Source organism: Nicotiana tabacum, chromosome 14 (assembly GCF_000715075.1).
Source record: "Nicotiana tabacum cultivar K326 chromosome 14, ASM71507v2, whole genome shotgun sequence".
Lineage (NCBI taxonomy): Eukaryota > Viridiplantae > Streptophyta > Magnoliopsida > Solanales > Solanaceae > Nicotiana > Nicotiana tabacum.
The window spans coordinates 31021245-31040239 of NC_134093.1; the positions used below are offsets into that span (position 1 = coordinate 31021245).

Sequence of the window (18995 nt, forward strand, 5' to 3'; positions counted from 1 at the left end):
AGTTCAAAAATACTTCTTTTTAAAAAAAAAATATTTTCTTTTCAAATTTAAAGTGTTTGGTCAAACTTTTAGGAGAAAAAAAAGTGCTTGCGAGGAGAATCGGAAGCAGTTTTGGAGAACCATGCTTCTTCCGAGACGCACTTTTTTGAGAAGCACTTTTGAAAAATTTTACTTTTTAAAAGTTTGGTCAAACACTAATTGTTGTTTAGAAGTACTTTTTAAATTAATTAGTCAAACGCAAATGCTTCTCACCAAAATTACTTTGAAAAAAAAACAATTCTCTAAATAAGCTTATTTTTTCATCTCGGCCAAACGAGCTATTATCCGCTTGATACTTTTGAAGAAAAGAAAAACATTAATAACAGTCAATTTTTATATTTATAAACAGAACTACATTACATACACAATTATACAAAACAGATAGTAGTAGATATAATTTCTCTGTTCCTAAAGGTAGAGATATAGAGAAATTATATGATAAAAAAACCTTCACATTATCATAAAATCCCATGTTTTCTCAATCCAATCCGAGAATTTAGGGTCTTTTCCTTCCTAAGGTTCTATCCACGTTCTCTCAAATCTACTTTTGGATAATCCAATCCAAAATTCAATTCTTATTCTGCAGATATTGCATTTTTCTATGAATGTTTATGATTCTATATGTTTAATTTTATTTTCTAATCTTACTTTTTGTGGTTTTGTTGATTTTTAATATGTATTAGTTCTTGAATAATGATCTACCAGTTTTTATTATTATTATTATATTTTTTGGTTTTCGCATTAGAAATGAAATGACCCAAATGGAGCAGAATTGACACAGATGATCATTATTAGCTTACTCCAACTAGTTTGAGATTAAATGTAGGACTAGTTGTCATGTTATTTCTTTTTTCTTTTCTTTTCTTTTCTTTGGAGGGGAGGGTGGTTAGAGGATGTAATTGGAAAACTTAATTGGAAAGACTCAAGTGTTTTAAAGTTTTACTTTTTTTCTGTTTTTGTTTCTTTGAGGTGTTGTAGAAGTATTGAATAGAAGATATTAAAGTTGGCTCCTCAAAGGCGATTGCAGCAGCGCCACATGGGTGGTCAGGTGCAGCAGAGCAATGCGGCGGCTACTGCTCTGTATGATCACCCACACCCAGGCAATGCGGGTGATGCTGTCATGGCGCGATGGCTTCAGTCTGCTGGCTTGCAGCATTTAGCCTCTCTCCCTATGCAGGTAAAATTTTCTTAATTTTTAATAACGTGTACATTTTGCTCGAATCTCAACTTTAAAGCTTAAAAAGAAACTGAGAAACCAGATGTGAAGCATTGCTATATTAGTTTTAGTTTGATTTATCCTAGCTTTTTGGTGTAAATGGATATTGAGGATTCATAGAGCTAACCACTGAGGGATGTTACTGTTCTTCTGTCTGCTCTGGTCCCAAAGGTCCTTCTAGTTGGTTTACCTCTCCTACCAATAGTGTTATTAAAAACCATCGGTTGATAGTTTGAAGTGATGAAGCAACGTGAAGCCAACATTATCACTTCAAACAATGATACTTAGACTAAGCCCAAGGAGAAGAGGCCAGTTCTTTGAATCACAACTCGGAGGGGTTACAAGTATCAGCATAATTGTATATTGGATGCTGAAATTAGCAGTATTTTATTTTAATTTGATTATTATAGTGTTAGATTTATGTGTTTGGTAGTTTTAAAATTTCCCGTAACTTGTACGCTTTACTTCACGCTTTTCGCTTCAAACCCATTCACGTTGCTTTTTTATGCTTTTCGCTTTAAAAACACTACCTACCACTGTGTTTAGTGAGAATACAATCATAGACTTTCTTTCCACATTCCTGGACAATAGGGTTTAAGTAATTTCGTAGTTGTTTTATTTACTCCAAGAAGGAGTATTGCATCGTTGTAAACACCATTCACTGTATTTAGGAGTTTATCACATACATTTATCCTTTCCCTTGCACTCCTTGTTCTCTTTCATTTGAATATGACCATGTAACCTTATCATGGCATTCTTAGTTTGTCTGGATGTTTATCATTGAGTTTGTTAGTAATGGTGAAGCTTGGGATTGTTTAAAGGGATATGGAACTCAATCTATGGAGGAGAAGCAAAGGCTTTTCAAGTTAATGAGAAACCTCAACTTCAATGGTGAATCTGCTTCCGAGCCGTATACTCCAACTACTCAGAGTTCTGCATGGATTGGAGCATTGGATGGTTTTAATTCTCCTGAGTTCAAAGGAGACTTTGGGGCTGGACTTTTGGATCTGCATTCTATGGATGATACAGAGCTCTTATCTGAGGTATGAAAATAGTCTACCTTGGCACTTCTATTATAAGAATTAACATTGTTTAAGCTTATCAAAAAGAAAAACACATTGTTCAGCTGGGGACTTCTGTTAAACACACACTTTTTCCGAGACCATTCCCATTTTACCTACCCTTACACCCCCACCCCTTGCCAAAAAAGGAGAGGAAAAAGGAAGAAGGATATAGATAATAGGGTTACTAAGTATGGGTTCATTTCAAATAAATAGTTGATTGTTTTGCTACAGCTTTCAGTCGATTATTCGGGGTGCTACTTAACAGTAAAATGGCGAGTTCTCTGTCTAATAGTTGTGAAAAGCACGGGAGAAAAATCTTATTCATAATGCCCTAGATTACATAATAATAGGTATCTACTTCCCGATGTGGGACACTATACATGACTAACTACGTAATACTCCCCCCCTCAAGTCGGTACATATAAATCAAATGTACCGAGCTTGTTACAGATGTAACTAATACGAGAATCAATAAGAGACTTAGTGAAAATATCGGCTAGCTGATCATTCGACTTCACAAACTTTGTAACAATATCCCCCGAGAGTATCCTTTCTCTGACAAAGTGACAGTCGATCTCAATGTGTTTAGTCCTCTCATGGAACACCGGATTTGACACTATATAAAGAGCAACTTGATTATTACACACTAGTTCCATCTTGCTGATTTCTCCGAATTTCAACTTCTTGAGCACTGTTTGACCCAAACTAGCTCACACGTTGCCATAGCCATGGCCCGATATTCAGCTTCGGTGCCAGATCGAGCAACTACATTTTGTTTCTTGCTCTTCTAAGAGACCAAATTACCTCCTACTAGAACACAATATCCAGACGAAGAACGTCTATCAGAAGGTGATCCTGCCCAATCAACATCTGTGTACCCAACAATCTACTCGTGGCCTCGATCCTCGAATAGTAATCCTTTGCCTGGAGCTGACTTTATATACCAAAGAATGCGAACAACTGCATCCCAGTGACTATCACAGGGAGAATCCATAAACTAACTTACAACACTCACCGAAAAAGAAATGTTAGGTCTAGTCACTGTGAGGTAATTCAATTTGCCAACTAACCTCTTATATATCGTAGGATCTCTAAGAGGTTCCCTCTGTCCAGGCAAAAGTTTAGTATTCGGATCCATAGGAGTGTCAACAGGTCTGCAGCCCATCATTCCAGTCTCCTCAAGAATGTCTAAGGCATACTTCCGCTGTGAAATAACAATACCTGAGTCAGACTGAGCGACCTCAATACCTAGAAAATACTTTAATCTGCCCAGATCCGTAGTCTGGAAGTGCTGAAAGAGATGTTACTTCAGATTAGTAATATCACCCTGATCATTGCCAGTAATAACAATATCATCAACATAAACTACCAGATAAATACACAGATTAGGAGCATAATGCCGATAAAACACAGAGTGATCAGCTTCACTACGAGTCATGCCGAACTCCTGAATAACTGTGTTGAACTTACCAAACCAAGCTCGAGGGGACTGTTTCAAACCATATAGTGACCTCCGCAATCGGCATACAAGACCATTAGACTCCCCCTGAGCAACAAAACCATGTGGTTGCTCCATATAAACTTCTTCCTCAAGATCACCGTGGAGAAAAGCATTATTAATGTCTAACTGATAAATAGGCAAATGACGTACAACAGTCATGGACAAAAAGAGACGAACAGATGCTACTTTAGCTACGGGAGAGAAAGTGTCACTATAATCAAGCCCAAAAATCTGAGTGTATCCTTTTGCAACAAGACGAGCCTTAAGCAGATCAACCTGGCCATCCGGGCCGACTTTGACTGCATTAACCCAACGACAACCAACAGTAGACTTATCTGAAGGAAGAGGAACAAGCTCCCAAGTGTCACTCACATGTAAAGCAGACATCTCGTCAATCATAGCTTGTCGCCATCCTGGATGAGATAGTGTCTCACCTGTAGACTTAGGGATAGAAATAGTGGACAAAGATGATATAAAAGCAGAATAAGGTGATGACAGGCGATGATAACTTAAACTGACATAATGGGGATTAGGATTAAGTGTGGATCGTACACCTTTGCGGAGTGTAATTGGTTGACTAAGAGGAGACAAATCCGCAGTAGGTGCAGAATCTGATGCATGACGTGAATCACCTGGGCCTGATGCTGGACGTGGACGACGATGATAAGTCAAGAGTGGTGGGGCTGCAGAAGGTTGAACTAGACTAGGTGGTGGAACTATATCTATAGGTGGTGGAGCTGCAACTGGAGCTGTGGGTGGTGGAGCTGGAGTTGGAGAGGAAGATGAATGGGAGATAGTGACTGAATCTTCAAAAGATGAAACCGGTAGCACCTCAAAAATATCTAAGTGATTACCTGGACCTGTGAAGTATGATTGGGTTTCAAAGAGGGTAACATCAGCGGACATAAGGTACCGCTGGAGGTCAGGAGAATAGCATCGATACCCCTTTTGCGTTCTCGAGTAACCCAGAAATACGCACTTAAGAGCACGAGGAGCTAACTTATCTTTTCCTGGAGTAAGGTTATGAACAAAACACGTGCTTCTAAAGACACGGGGTGGAAGAGAGAACACAGGTAAGTGGGAAAACAGGACAGAGAATAGAACTTGAATCTGGATAGCTGAAGATGGCATACGATTAATAAGATAGCAAGATGTAAAAATTGCATCCCCCCAAAACGCAACGGAATATGAGATTGTATGAGTAGAGTACGAGCAGGCTACCCCATTTTGTTGAGATGTGTACAGACAAGATGTTTGATGAATAATCCCATGAGAGTTCATAAACTACTAAAATGGGGAAGACAAATACTCTAGGGTATTATCACTACGAAATGTGCGGATAAAAACCCTAAATTGATTTTGAATTTCAGCGTGGAAGGTCTGGAAAATAGAAAATAACTCAGATCGATTTTTCATCAAAAATATCCAAGTGCACCTGGAATAATCATCAATGAAACTGAAAAAGTGGCGAATTCCAAGGTAGAACTCACCCGACTAGGACCCCAAACATCTGAATGGACTAAAGTAAAAGGTGACTCTGCTCGATTATCAAGACGCCGAGGGAAATGGGAGCGGGTATGCTTACCAAGCTAACATGACTCACACTCTAGAGTGGACAAGTGAGATAAACCAGGTACCATTTTCTGAAGTTTTGACAAACTAGGATGTCCCAATCGTTTATATAATAAATCTGGTGAATCGGTAACAGGACAAGTTGTTGAAGGAAGACAAGATGTGAGTCCATGTGTTTTTGCAAGGATAAGGTAATAAAGTCCATCTGATTCACGACTGGTACCAATGATCCGCCCTGTACTGCGTTCCCATATAAAAACAAGATCATCAAGAAATAAAACAGAGCATTTAAGTGATTTGGCTAAACGACTAACGACTATGAGATTAAAAGGACTACCGGGAATATAAAGAACTGAATCTAAAGGTAAGGAAGGAAGTGGACTTGCTTGACCTTTCCAGTTGCCATGGTTTGAGATCCGTTGGCCATTGTGACTGTTGAAAGAGATTGAGAATATGAAATAGTAGTGAAAAGAGATTTCTTACTGGAAATATGATCAGATGCACCTGAATCAATGACCCAAGACTCAGAGATTGAAGATTGGGAGACACAAGTCACGCTACTATCTGTTTAAACAACGGAAGTTATCCCTGAAGATGTCTGTTTACATGCTTTGTACTGAAGGAACTCAATATAATCCAGTAAAGAAACCATCTGGATTGGATTCAATGAATTGCATCCAACGGATTGTGAGTTAAAGGCTTCTGATACGAATGCCATTATAATGTTGCGCCGAAAAAAGCAAAAAATTTCTGGGAATTAATTGTTCACGCCGGAAAATATATAAAAGTGGTCGAAATTTGATTTAAATTAGATGGGTATGCTCGGATTTGCAAGGAGAAGACACTGCCCTGAAGAAGTTTTCCCAAATTCTGGCTGGAAATTGCCTCACGCGCCGGCGCATACACGTCGGAGCTTCGCCGGAGAAATTCTTCCGGCGGCGCGTGAGGGCGCGTGCGTCCTTTTTTGCCGGAGAATTTTTTATGGGTTGGTCGCCGAGCTCTGATCTACTTCCTGGTGGTGTTGGTTTTTGCACAACACTGACGAGTAGTGACTTTTTACATGCGGCAGACCTGTGTTTGCCGGAAAAAGACTTTCGGTTGACTGATTTCTCTTCCCGGAGTCGCTGGAATTTATGCACGGCGATAAATCTCTCACGATTGCTCTGATACCAGGTGAGAAGCACGGGAAAAATATCTTGTTCATTCTCTTCACAAGCGGAGAGGAGCAATTTACTATAACAATAAAAGTACAAAAGAGAGTACAAAATTAGAGTAAACACTCTAATTAATCCCAAATACCCTAAGAGAATAACCTCACAAGATCACTCCAAAGAAAGGGTTCACACAAGTACTTTCCAACACTAACTCTCATACAAAACACTCTTAATAAAGGAAGAAAGGAAGAAACAAGAATTGAAGACAAGTCTTGTTGGTGTGTCTACAAATGAGGAGAAACTCCTCTATTTATAGCAAGAAATCCTTCGCCTAATAATGGATACTATGTCATGGCAAATGTCATGATCCACAAATTTGTTATAATGGATATTATGTCATGGCAAATGTCATGAACCACAAATTTGTTATAATGGATATTATGTCATGGCAAATGTCATGAAAATTTGACCATATTACAGAGTTTTAATCGAAGATGACAATGGATTTAGTCACCATTGTGCTCATTAAAGATTGAAACTTTCCAGAATTTAAAAAGGTTGTGATGCTGCTGATACTTTCTTATATAGCCATTACTCTCTTACTTAGAATCACATCATCGTTTGTTCTAATTAGTACATTGTGGTCCAATCGGGAAAGCGAAGAACATAAGATGTGTCTATAGTTATGTCTGAGTTCATTTCTTGTTGTATAGAGGGAATTTGTTGAGTACTAATGTTTGCTTTATTTTCATTATAGCATGTTATTTCTGAACCATTTGAGCCATCACCTTTTATGCCGGCAGTAAACAAAGCCTTTGATGGCGACTTTGATGATCCTACCAATCAGCACCAAAAAACATCGCCAAACACAGATGCTGCAACTGGATTTCTGCCATTTGAAAAACAAAACAATGCGAGGGAAAACAATGTGGCAAAGATTAAAGTAGTGGTATGTCAGTTTTGCATGTACCATGAATTCATGTACCTCCTTCCTTAAAAGAAAATGTGTTCTTTTGACAACTCAAACTACTATAGACTAAGACCATTTTAACCACTTTACTTGTACACATTCATACCATTATTCTCAATACTTCTCTACCAAACTCAGAATAAAATCAACTCAAATATTTTACAATTAATAATGACAAACTAACATATATTTTGGGATGTAGGTAGTATCTGGCAATACTACAGATTCTTTTACCACTCTTTCTAATTTTGAGTGTTGTTCTTACCCTTGTCGCATGAATTACATGGTTGCTGAGATGATATGGCAAGTCTTTTCCTCTTTAAAATTCTCCATAGTTGACAATGGTGTGTGGGCAGGTGCGTAAAAGGCCTTTAAACAAGGAGATTGCTCGGAAAGAGGATGATGTTGTCACTGTATCTGACAATGCTTCTCTCACTGTTCATGAACCTAAGCTTAAGGTTTGTCATTTGTAGTTACAAATTGTTTACTTCTGCATCATACAATGTGGAGGCTGATAAAGCTTTACAGTCGCTTATTTTGACCTTTTTCATGTCTTTGAAGAACTGAGTTTTGGTTTCGTTATGGAAGATGGACTTGACTGCTTATGTGGAGAAGCATGAGTTCTGTTTTGATTTTGTCCTAGATGAACATGTTACAAATGATGAGGTATTGTTTCATCTTACAAATGAAAATACTAATCACAAAGACAACTGATTTATGTGTTTGTCCGGAGATTATGTCAAAAATGATTTGAACTACCTTTAGCTTTTTATTTTGCAAGGAGTGGTATTTTATCATCGCTTTCCTCTACTATCTCATTCTTTTGTTCTTTCATATGTAAAGCATTTCCAGCTTAATGTGTTGGTTTCAAGTTTCCTATCATGGCTGTGCCTTAAGCAATATTTTGCAGGTTTATCGAGCTACTGTACAACCAATTATTCCTATCATCTTTCAGCGCACAAAAGCAACATGTTTTGCTTATGGCCAGACAGGTCTGTCTATATTCCTTCACATGTTTGTTTCAGTTTTTAATATAGGGTACTCGTTTATTTTTTTCTGATAGTTAATATAGGGTGCTGAATTATCTCCCCGCCTCTAGATTATTGCTGCTCGTTTTGTTCTATAATGTTTCTGTGTTTGCTATTTAAGTTTGGGAGAATTTGTAGAAGGGGAACAAGCTTGGCAGAGGAGATCTTAAAAAAGTGTATTGAGATTTTCCAACTTCCAGTTATGTTGTGATCTCATTCATCTATTCTTTTTTGTCTGGCCCATGCAAATTTGCGAAATGGACCTTTAAATTCTTGACTCGTGTGACTAAAGTGCGAGATATACTTGAGGTCAGGTCTTGTTTAATCTGCTTGGTCAAAAGGTGCTCATTAAATGAGTTATTGAATGTACGAGGTTAAATTCTTTTAATCACTTTGGAATGTTTTCCTTCTGGAGTTGAAGGGATAATTCTTGGCTTTCTATCTTTGATATTTCTATATTCGGATGGTCATTGAAAGCATCATAGTATGATATGCAGTCATGGGACAGTTGCAGCTCCCACTTCCTTCTTCCATTGTCAGGAGTGGACACATGATTGACCCTAAGCCATTGTATATTGTTGTATAAATTGGTTTTTCTCTTTATGAGTGTCTATTAATGGAAGTTGCTATAAGCCTATAACTGTTGAATTTATATTTGTTATTGCTAGTTGGTTTGGTTTCCGTTACACCCATGGTTACTCTCGAGAATCTCCTTAGTTGGTTATCTTCAAATTCACGTATCTTCTTTTTTTTTTTTGGTAAATAAAGAATATTATTACCAAGTAATGTTATGTACAGAGTTTCAAAACTACAAAAGCAGACAAACTACACCCGCGAGCTGAGCATAGTGCCCCAACTGCTAGGTACTCCCTATCTATCTATCTTCTACTTCGCTGCCTATGGATATGAATCCAATTCTTTTAATCTGTTTGCTACTTTTGACTTCTTGTTTCCTCGATAAAATATGTCTTGTACTATCAGCCGAAGGATCCCATCAACAGTCTTCTTCTTGTCCTGGAACAATCTTGTATTCCTCTCAAGCCATATGTAGTAGACACATCCTGCGAGAGTCATTCTGTAGACCTCCGCAATGGCTTTCTATCCATTTATTTCTCGGACTGTCCATTCAATCTCCTCATCCCACTTCAATACCGACCTTTGGAATCCCTGCCATTTCAGTAGTCTCCCCCAGATTTCTTTTGACATCCTACACTCAAAAACTAAGTGTGGAATGGTTTCATTTTCCTCATTACACAACTCACATTTTTGGTCTACTGCTTTGCCCCATCCTGCTACCTTATCTTTCGTGTGAAACTTCCCTTGGATCGCCAAATTCATTATAAAACTCCACCTAGGAACAGCATAGTTGTTGCAAGTTAGTCTCCTCCATGACACCTTTGGGAACTCCCCTCTCATCTTATGGTACATTTTTTTAATAGAGAAGAAGTGCTGGCTCATCAACTCTGTTACCTCCATTCCTGCCCTTTCCAGGTATGCCTTGGCTTTAAGTATTTTAAGTAGTACCCAGGATGCTTGCTTCACTTGAACCTCCCAGATGTTCTTCCCCTTCCCGTAGTATATATGGACCCACCTTACCCACAGTTTATCTTTTTTGGTACATAGGTTCCACAGAAGTTTAATTATTGCTGCCTTGTTCCAAGTTTCAATGTGTATCACATTAAAAACCCCTGTTGTTCTGGGCCAACAAACCTTTTCCCAAGCCAACAATGCTCTCTTTGATATCTCTGTTGCGCCAGTCCAGAGAAAGCTTCTGCATGTTGCCTCTATCAGCTTCACAACTTTCTTAGGTAGCACAAAGATTTGGGACCAAAACACTTGGACTGAGAATAGTACATTCTTGATCAGTTGGAGTCTTCCGGCATAGGACAAGTATTTTGTGGTCCATGAAGTTATCCTTCCCAACATCTTCTCTATAAGTGGCTGGCATTGTACTAGGGATAGTCTTTTGGAGCTCAGAGGGACCCCCAAGTACCTAATAGGTAACTCCCCTTTTGTAAACCCCAGTGTTGTTAGAATTTCCTCTTGCAGCTCCCTGCTTACCCCTCCAAAATAAATGGAGCTTTTGTCTCTGTTTGCTATCAGTCCTGAGCATTGTGAGAATTCATTAAAACCGTTCATGAGCAATTGAACTGAGATTCCATCTCCCCTGCAGAAGAGAAGTAAATCATCTGCAAAACATAGTTGAATAAGCTACAGCTTTGAGCATTTCGGATGAAAATTAAAATCTGGGTAGTTTTGTAGTGTCTTGAGTTTTCTATTGAGGTACTCCATGGCAATAACAAAGAGGAATGGGGATAATGGATCCCCCTGCCTTAGGCCCTTCTTGGCTTGAAATGGGCAGCTTGGTGTCCCATTAATGATAACTGAATAAGAGACAATTGTAATACATATCATGATCCATTCTATAAACAACTTTGGGAAGTTCAGAGCATGTAGGATTTGTTCCAAGTAGGGCCATTCCAAGGAGTCATAAGCCTTTTGCATGTCTACTTTGATCATACATCGTGGGGACACTCCTTTCCTTCCATAACCCCTGACCAATTCATGGCTAATAATAATGTTGTTTGATATAATTCTGCTAGGAACAAAAGTTGATTGGCTTTGGTCTATTGTAGCATCCATTACTCCTTGCAGTCTCTTTGTAAGAATTTTGGATATCAGTTTATACAAAATTGTACAGCATGATATGGCCTAAATTGCTTGATAGTGGAGGGGTTCTTAACTTTTGGTATTAATGTAACTGTAGTGCAATTGATAGGCAGATGCATGGTCTTTCTATTGAAGGACAGGACAGCATCAATTACCTCATTCCCTATAATGTTCCATGCTTTCTTGAAGAAAAACGCATTGAAACCATCACAGCCTGGCGCTTTCTGGTCATCTATATCTTTCAGAGCACTCATCACTTCCATTCTTGACACTGGTGCTATCAGTTTCAGCTGCATCTCTCTGTTCAGACAAGGTCCATTTTTCATTTCAATGGGGTTTATTGCAGGTATAGAGTCAGCTGTTGAGCCCAATAGTCGTTTATAGAACCCTATTATCTCTTCTTGAATTGCCTTTTCACTCTGCAGCAACACACCATTATCATCCATCAAATTTCTGATTTTATTTTGGGATAGTCTATTCTTCACAGAGGCAAAGAAGTAGGCCGTATTTGCATCCCCCAATTGCAACCATTGGTTTATAGACTTCTGCTTTGTTATACTTTCTTCAATAAGGATCCACTTCTCCAGTTGCTCTCTAATTGATTTCTCTTCCTTTTTCAATTCCTCTGATATCCCCTTGATTCTCAACTCCTCCTGGACTGACCATAGTTGTTGTCTACTGTTTTTGATTTTCTCATCAACTCCTGAATAGTGAGTACTGTTGAGTTGTTTCAGTCTGTGCTTCACTCTTTTCAGTTTGTCCCATACTCTCTGCATATTCCCCTCTTTATCCATGTTGGTCCACCCTTCTATTACTTTTTGCTGGAATTCTTCATGTTCTGCTATGACATTGAAAAATCTAAATGGTCTATATGTTTTCTTCTGCTGGTCCTCCAATCTAATTGCTAATGGACTATGGTCGGAAAAGTAAGGCGCCATGATTATAATATCAAAGTGTGGATATTTGATCATCCATTCTGCATTTGCCACTCCTCTGTCTATCTTACTGCTAACTGAGTTATTCGACCATGTGTACATTGCCCCTATACTTCTCAACTCTGCCATATGACAATCATTCATAAAGTCTTTAAAATCTTTAACCTCAGATTCCTGTATCTGATTGCCGTTTATTCTATCCTCTATATTCAACACTGCATTAAAGTCTCCCATTGCTAGCCATGGTCCCGCTTGATCATTTTGAATTTGCCTTAGTTCATGCCATAGACTTCTCCTATCACCAATTGTATGCAGACCATAGATAGCTGTGAAGCTAAATCTCATCTTGCTATCCAATATGCAAACCTGCCCATGAATGAGTTGTACATGAGTAACTTCTACTGTGAAACTGACCCTATTAGGATCCCAAAGTAGCCAGATTCTTCCTCTATCTCCTGTTCCATAGTTGTTGCACCAGTTCCACTGCGGAGCTATTTTATTTTTGATCTTTTTTGCGACTAATTCTGTCACTCTATGTTCTACTATAGCTATTATTGCTATATTATTTTCCTTTATAAACTCCTTCATCTCCTTTTGCTTGTACAGCTTATTCAACCCCCTTACATTCCATGTGACTAACTTCATCTTGGAATGAATAGGTGTTGTGTCTCCCCTCCTCTACTTGTGCTACATTGCCCTGCTTCCATCCCCTGCTTGGTTATAGCATATTGCATAGGGATCACCTATTGCTATAGGGTCAAAACCATTTTTGGTCTGCATGCCTTCAGTTTGATGGCTCACTGGAGACCTGCCTGCTGATTTCCCCCTCACTTTTGTCCACCCTTCTTCCTTTTCTATTGTATTTTCATTTGTTGGTTCGTTCTCTATAGTTGGTATCTCAACCATCTTAGTTGTCTCAGGATTGCTTTGTGCCTTTGCAATCTGTGTTCCCCCTTTTGCGTGCCATTCTTGTCTCTGCTTAGGGGCATTCTTTCTCACTTGCTTTGGTTGCTCTTTGACCTGTTCTTGTTTCTCCTTTTGTTGGCAAGAGTGTCCCAATTGTAGGCAAACATTACAATATTCAGGGCGCCAATCATAGGTCACTACCTGTTCAAAACATCTACCATTTGGATCCTTCACATCGATCTTTTCAGGGAGTTTTTTTGTGATGTCAATCTCAATTAACACCCGAGCATAAGAAATTCTATCCACTCTGGTAGTACAGTCATCAGCATACAGGGGTACTCCCAAACTACTTGCTATTCGACTCAGGGATGTCGTCCCCCAGCAATTCAGAGGTAAGTTTGGAAATCTTACCCATATTGGCAAAGTATTCAGTACTTCATCCTGGAAGTTGAAATCAGCTGTCCATGCCCTTGTTATTATCGGCCTGTTGTTTATAGTGTTGGGGGATGCATATAACGCCTTGTCCCTGTCCTCTATACTGTGGAATCGGATTAGGAAGTAGCCATCGTTATGGTAGTAGACTCTTGGCTTTGCAGCAATTCCCCATTGACTTGCTATGAACCTCTCTACAGCCCCAATTGTAGGGGAGTCCCCAACCACATAGAAGACAATTGCCTTGCGCCATTTTTCAGTTTCCTCTTCCACTTCTTCTTTTTCTAATTCTACGATTTTAACACCATCTCGTATAGTAGGGGCGATGTAGCTCAGATTCATACCTTTGGAAGCATATTTGTTTCCTTCAAACAAATTCACTCATGGCAGCTTGGTTGGTGGATCATGCCCTAGGTCCAGTCTTCTTTGCGCCTTATTCGTCTCTGCCACTAGGTTCCCATTTTGATTTTCTGAACTAAATGCTATTGTATCCTTGCTTACATCTTTCACTCCCTCCACTGCCGATATGCCGGAGAGTGGCGTTTTGTTCTTCTCAGTGCAGCTAGGTAGAGCAGGCCATGGACCGTCCTTCTGTGGCAAATGATCCCTTGGCGTATCAGTACTCAGCATGCTCGTGCTCAAAGACCCTTTAGTGGGCGGTGTAATCTTCTCCGCTACCATCTTTGCTGGTGCGGTGCAAATTAGGTTATTCACATCCCCTCTAAGATCCTCCTGCTCTGAGTTCTCAATTCCCATGGGTCGTCGATTAACCTTTGTCAATTTCACATTTGATAGTTCAATTCTGTGCGTTACCTTTTTTGCCCGGCCCCTAGCCATTTCCGGCTAGGGCGTACGTTAGTAATCACCACTATCGTGCGCCTTGAGAGGAAAAGCTAGATGACAGAAAAAATACGTATCTTCTTTTTGTTTCATTATTTATGTACAGGATGTGGTAAGACGTACACAATGCAACCTTTGCCTCTTAGAGCCGCAGACGATCTTGTGGGATTGTTGCATCAGCCAATTTATCGTAGTCAGGCGTTCAAATTGTGGCTTAGCTTTTTTGAAATATATGGTGGAAAACTGTTTGATCTTCTCGGTGATAGAAAGTTAGTATTCTTATCCTACATAGGACATCTATTTCTGTTCTCCTTTAATGTGGATGTCAATACACCACCTATTTACTTATCAAAAACATACATGCGTGGGTATGCACATATATACGTACATATATATATATGTTTGTGTGTGATTGTGTCTGTAACTATTGAGTAGATGCCCCATGTGGGGGACACAAATCAGAAAACTTTAGATTCAATTTTTGTGCACTTCGTTTTCTAACCTAGAGCCTTCCAGTAGGTCTCGGTTATACAATATGGAGTCCTGAGAGCGGTGGTATCTCTTACTTTGTTTTCACACCATATGAGATAACAGAAACTAAGATCATAATGTTACAGTCGAGTGCACATATTGCATTTATTTTATTTATCCAACTTGTAGATAAATGTGAAATCTTCTCCTACTTTCTTTCATGAATTAATAGCTTCATGTCTCAATTTTGTCTCTTATCAATGTTTTGCCAAATTACTCCATTACTTTTATGCAGGAAACTTTGTATGAGGGAAGATGGGCGACAACAGGTTTGCATTGTTGGACTCCAAGAATTTGAAATTTTAGATGTGCAGATTGCGAAAGAGTATATTGAGAAGGGAAACACTGCTAGAAGTACAGGCTCCACTGGTGCAAATGAGGAATCATCAAGATCACATGCAATATTACTGCTAGCGGTCAAGAAGCACAATGAGGTGAAGGACTCCAGGCGAAATAATGATGGAAATGATTCTAAGAGTGGCAAAGTGATCGGAAAGATTTCTTTTATCGACCTTGCTGGAAGTGAGAGAGGTGCGGACACGACTGATATGATAAACAAACAAGGTGAGTTCTCATGGTATGCACATCTGGCTGCTCGGCATTTCCTTCTGTGTGTGGAAGCAATAAAAGTTGATGTCACGAAGAACACTTCTGTGTTATTCCATTGCTGCTAGTAAGGAAGGATGCCATGAAGTTTGATACTTTTAAGTATTGACCTGAAACAGTACAGTACTTTAGCTAAAATTTTCATTCAAAATTTCATGTCTGCGTACAATTTTTTAATCCCAGTTTCATTCCAAACTCTAGAAATGAAGTTTTCATGTACATTTTTAGGTTCTAGTTCTAAGGTCAAACAAGCTCAAAGTTTCAAACAGGCAAAAACCTTGTTTGACTTTCCTAAACCCACCCCCACCCCCCCAACAAAACCACCACCACCACCACACACACACGCCAAAAAAAGAAGAAGAAATCACTTGCACTTCTATAGGCCTTGATGCCGATATATTGAGACCTACATTTTCATTTCTTTCCAGGATTGAGGGAGCAGAAATTAACAAGAGCTTGTTGGCTCTTAAAGAGTGTATTCGCGCTCTTGACAATGACCAGATTCATATTCCATTCCGTGGGAGCAAACTTACTGAGGTGCTTCGTGACTCCTTTGTTGGCAACTCAAGAACTGTTATGATTTCCTGCATTTCTCCTAATACTGGATCATGTGAACACACACTCAATACATTAATATATACAACAACAACAACAATAACATACCCAATATAATCCCACAGGTGAGGTTGTACGCAGACCTTACCCCTACTTGGAGAGGTGGAGAGGTTGTTTCTGATAGACCCTCGGCTCAAGAAAAGGTAGAAAGGAAGAAAAGGGAAGAAGAAGAAGAAAGAGGGGGAAGAAAGAAAGAGAGGGAGACATAAGACGATAAGGGAAAAGGGAAGAAAAAGTAGCATCATATAGTAACAATCAGGGAGCAACAATTTCCAGTAAAAGGGAAGAAAAAGTAGCATCAAATAATAACAATCAGGGAGCAACAATTTCCAGTAGCAATTTTCAAACACAATGGACATGGTTGCTAAGTACTAGATATAATAACAAACTAGAAGAAAGTATCTTTCAACCAACCAACAAGGATATTACTAGTACTACCGGTAAACCTAGGAGAAACTCACAACTACCAGTCAACCTACCACCTTAATCTTTGACCTCCACACCTTCCTATTGCTAGTCATGTCCTCGGTTAGGTGAAGCACCAACATGAGCTACCCTTGCGGACAAGTATATACTCCCTCCGTTCCAGTTTATGTGAACCTATTTCCTCTTTGATCCGTTCCAAAAAGAATGACCCCTTTCTAAATTTGGAAATAATTTTACTTAAACTTACAATTCTACCCTTAATTAGAAGCTTTTATAACCACACAATACCCTGGGCCCCTTTTTGAATTGTTTAGGACCACAAATTCCAAAAGTCTTCATTTTTTCTTAAACTACGTGCCCAGTCAAACAGGTTCACATAAATTGGAACGGAGGGAGTAGCTATTATCGTATGAGTTGAATATTTTATTTTCTTTTATTATGCATTACAACCTATTGACATTAGATCAACAGTGTTAAAAGTCTATCTAAAAGCGGAAACTCAAAAAAGGATCAGAGTGTCCCTACGATGAAGGAACCTTCTTCAGCACCAACTCTGGCTGCTTCTGTGGAGGCAGAAAATGCTAGTGAGCAAGCTCAAGAATCAAAAGAATCAGAAGTAGAAGAGATAAGGAGAGAGAAAGCACATCTTACAATCCCTCTAATGAGCTCGGCAACCTCTAGTTTTGCTTCAAATCATGCCTTCCCGGGGCCGGAGGAAAGTGGGGCAAATTCTGGTGGTCTGGGAAGGGATGAGTTTGAGGTGAAGAATATCTATGGTGGTCAGAAAATGTACTCAAAGCCATACTTGCAAAGTTCAGCTGATACAGAAGACAAGGTGCAGAAAGTATCTCCACCTTTCTTACCTTTACCTCGCAAAACCTAGGAGGTGCATTGCCAGGAAATTTCCTTGATTTATGTAACATGCATAGCAGTTGCCAAATGCCAACTGCATCTTAATTCGTGAATCTCCTTTGGAAATTCCCTTAGATGCAATACCCATTCAGCTAAGAGTTTTGATGCTTTTATCTGTGAAACAACACACCCATGTCTATATGAATTCCGTGCTTGCTTGAAATGTTAAAATCCTTTCTCGCCCATTTTTCTTAGTCTTACTACAAACTTCCCATGTTTTGTGCTATGCTTTACTAATTCATATAAAGAAGATGGTAGTAGGAGAATTCGTCACTTAGTAGTTCTCCTTGTTAGTTCTACTTGTCGCACCTAGAAATTCAGAGATTCTTCAACAATGATCTTGAATGTCCATATTTTCAAATTCTCGTTTAACTTTTTCTTCTCTCTTTGTCTGGTGGTGATATTTCAGAGGAGATAGTTAATACTTTATGAATGTTCTATTATGCCCTCTTGAGTTACCTATTAACAAAACCAATCAAAAAAGATGTTTTAGACCTGGGAAAGCTAAAACAGGGACTGTTAGCTATGTGCTTGAGATGATTAACGTATTTTACCTTTAGTGATTAGGAAATAAAACTGTTAGCTGAAGTTGATCAACCTGGTAGTCTAATCAACAATTATGTGACACAACTGAGTTTTATGCTATCTCGCAAAGCAGCAAGTCTGGTCAGCCTCCAGGCTCGCTTTGCCAGGTTCCAGCAGCGACTGAAACAGCAGGAAATACTCAGTAGAAAGAGGATACCACGCCAGGCAACAAGTTACATGGCTACAATTAAGAGTGGCACCATTTTCTACCTTGTTTTTACTTGTCCCTTTTGTGTTTCTTTCAAGATATAACTTTTTCCTCTCTTGCCCAAATTGTGTACACAAACCATCAAGCAGAAGTTTCATTGAGCTAGTTCAGTTGAAGAGAAAAAAATTGATGGCCTCTTCTGAGCTTGCACTAACAAAACAGCAGATATTTTAACATTGCTTTTGTACCATGCTGCTCCTGCTACGGGTTAAGGAGACTTTTTTTTTAATTCTTTGGCAGTCTGGCGAAGGAGCGACTTTGAGTTGTGAACTGGTTGTGGTCAGACATGGGCTTGGCTGAGAATTGGACACTGATCCGCATATGCTACTGCAAATTATCAAGAATGTATTATTCCAACTTGTGCTATATTGCCCAAAGTTTTAGTGGTTTTGTGGGATATTAGATGTTTATTGCAACCGAAAGGAAAAGCTTGAAAGTGTTTCGTACAACAATGGAATTGAATACTTTGTGTATAAAACAACTGCGATTAATATCTACTCTGAGCTTAGCATTTCCATACCCGTTTGTACAATATGAGCAGTCTAGTTTATCAGTTTCACTTCAACTGCTCTATGATCCTTTATAACAGCAGGACATTATGGTGGCAGATTATGTTGTGCGGACTCTCCAAAACTACTGTCGTACTCGTGTCGGGTCCTCAAAAAATGCACTATTTTTTGGAGGATCCGACATGCACGCACTGACATTTTTGGAGTGCCCGAGCAACATAGGTAGCAGGTAGGTGAGGTGATTCACTGACCCACTCCCTGCTAATGTTGAAGTCA

General features: G+C 39.1%; 1 protein-coding gene and 1 pseudogene across 1 annotated transcript; one reads left to right on the forward strand and one right to left on the reverse strand.

Moving 5' to 3' along the window:
* The first annotated feature begins 401 nt into the window (after window positions 1-401).
* LOC107823310 (kinesin-like protein KIN-13A) lies at window positions 402-18345 on the forward strand. The gene is made up of 12 exons (XM_075230038.1): window positions 402-557; window positions 1018-1216; window positions 2077-2298; window positions 7304-7495; window positions 7873-7974; window positions 8105-8182; window positions 8427-8508; window positions 14434-14596; window positions 15094-15426; window positions 15893-16127; window positions 16969-17349; window positions 17985-18345. The coding sequence occupies exons 2-12, from the start codon at window positions 1076-1078 to the stop codon at window positions 18252-18254; spliced, it is 2199 nt and encodes a 732-aa protein (XP_075086139.1). The 5' UTR covers window positions 402-557; window positions 1018-1075; the 3' UTR covers window positions 18255-18345.
* LOC142169166 (uncharacterized) lies at window positions 2574-4982 on the reverse strand (annotated as a pseudogene).
* Window positions 18346-18995: the final 650 nt, after the last annotated feature.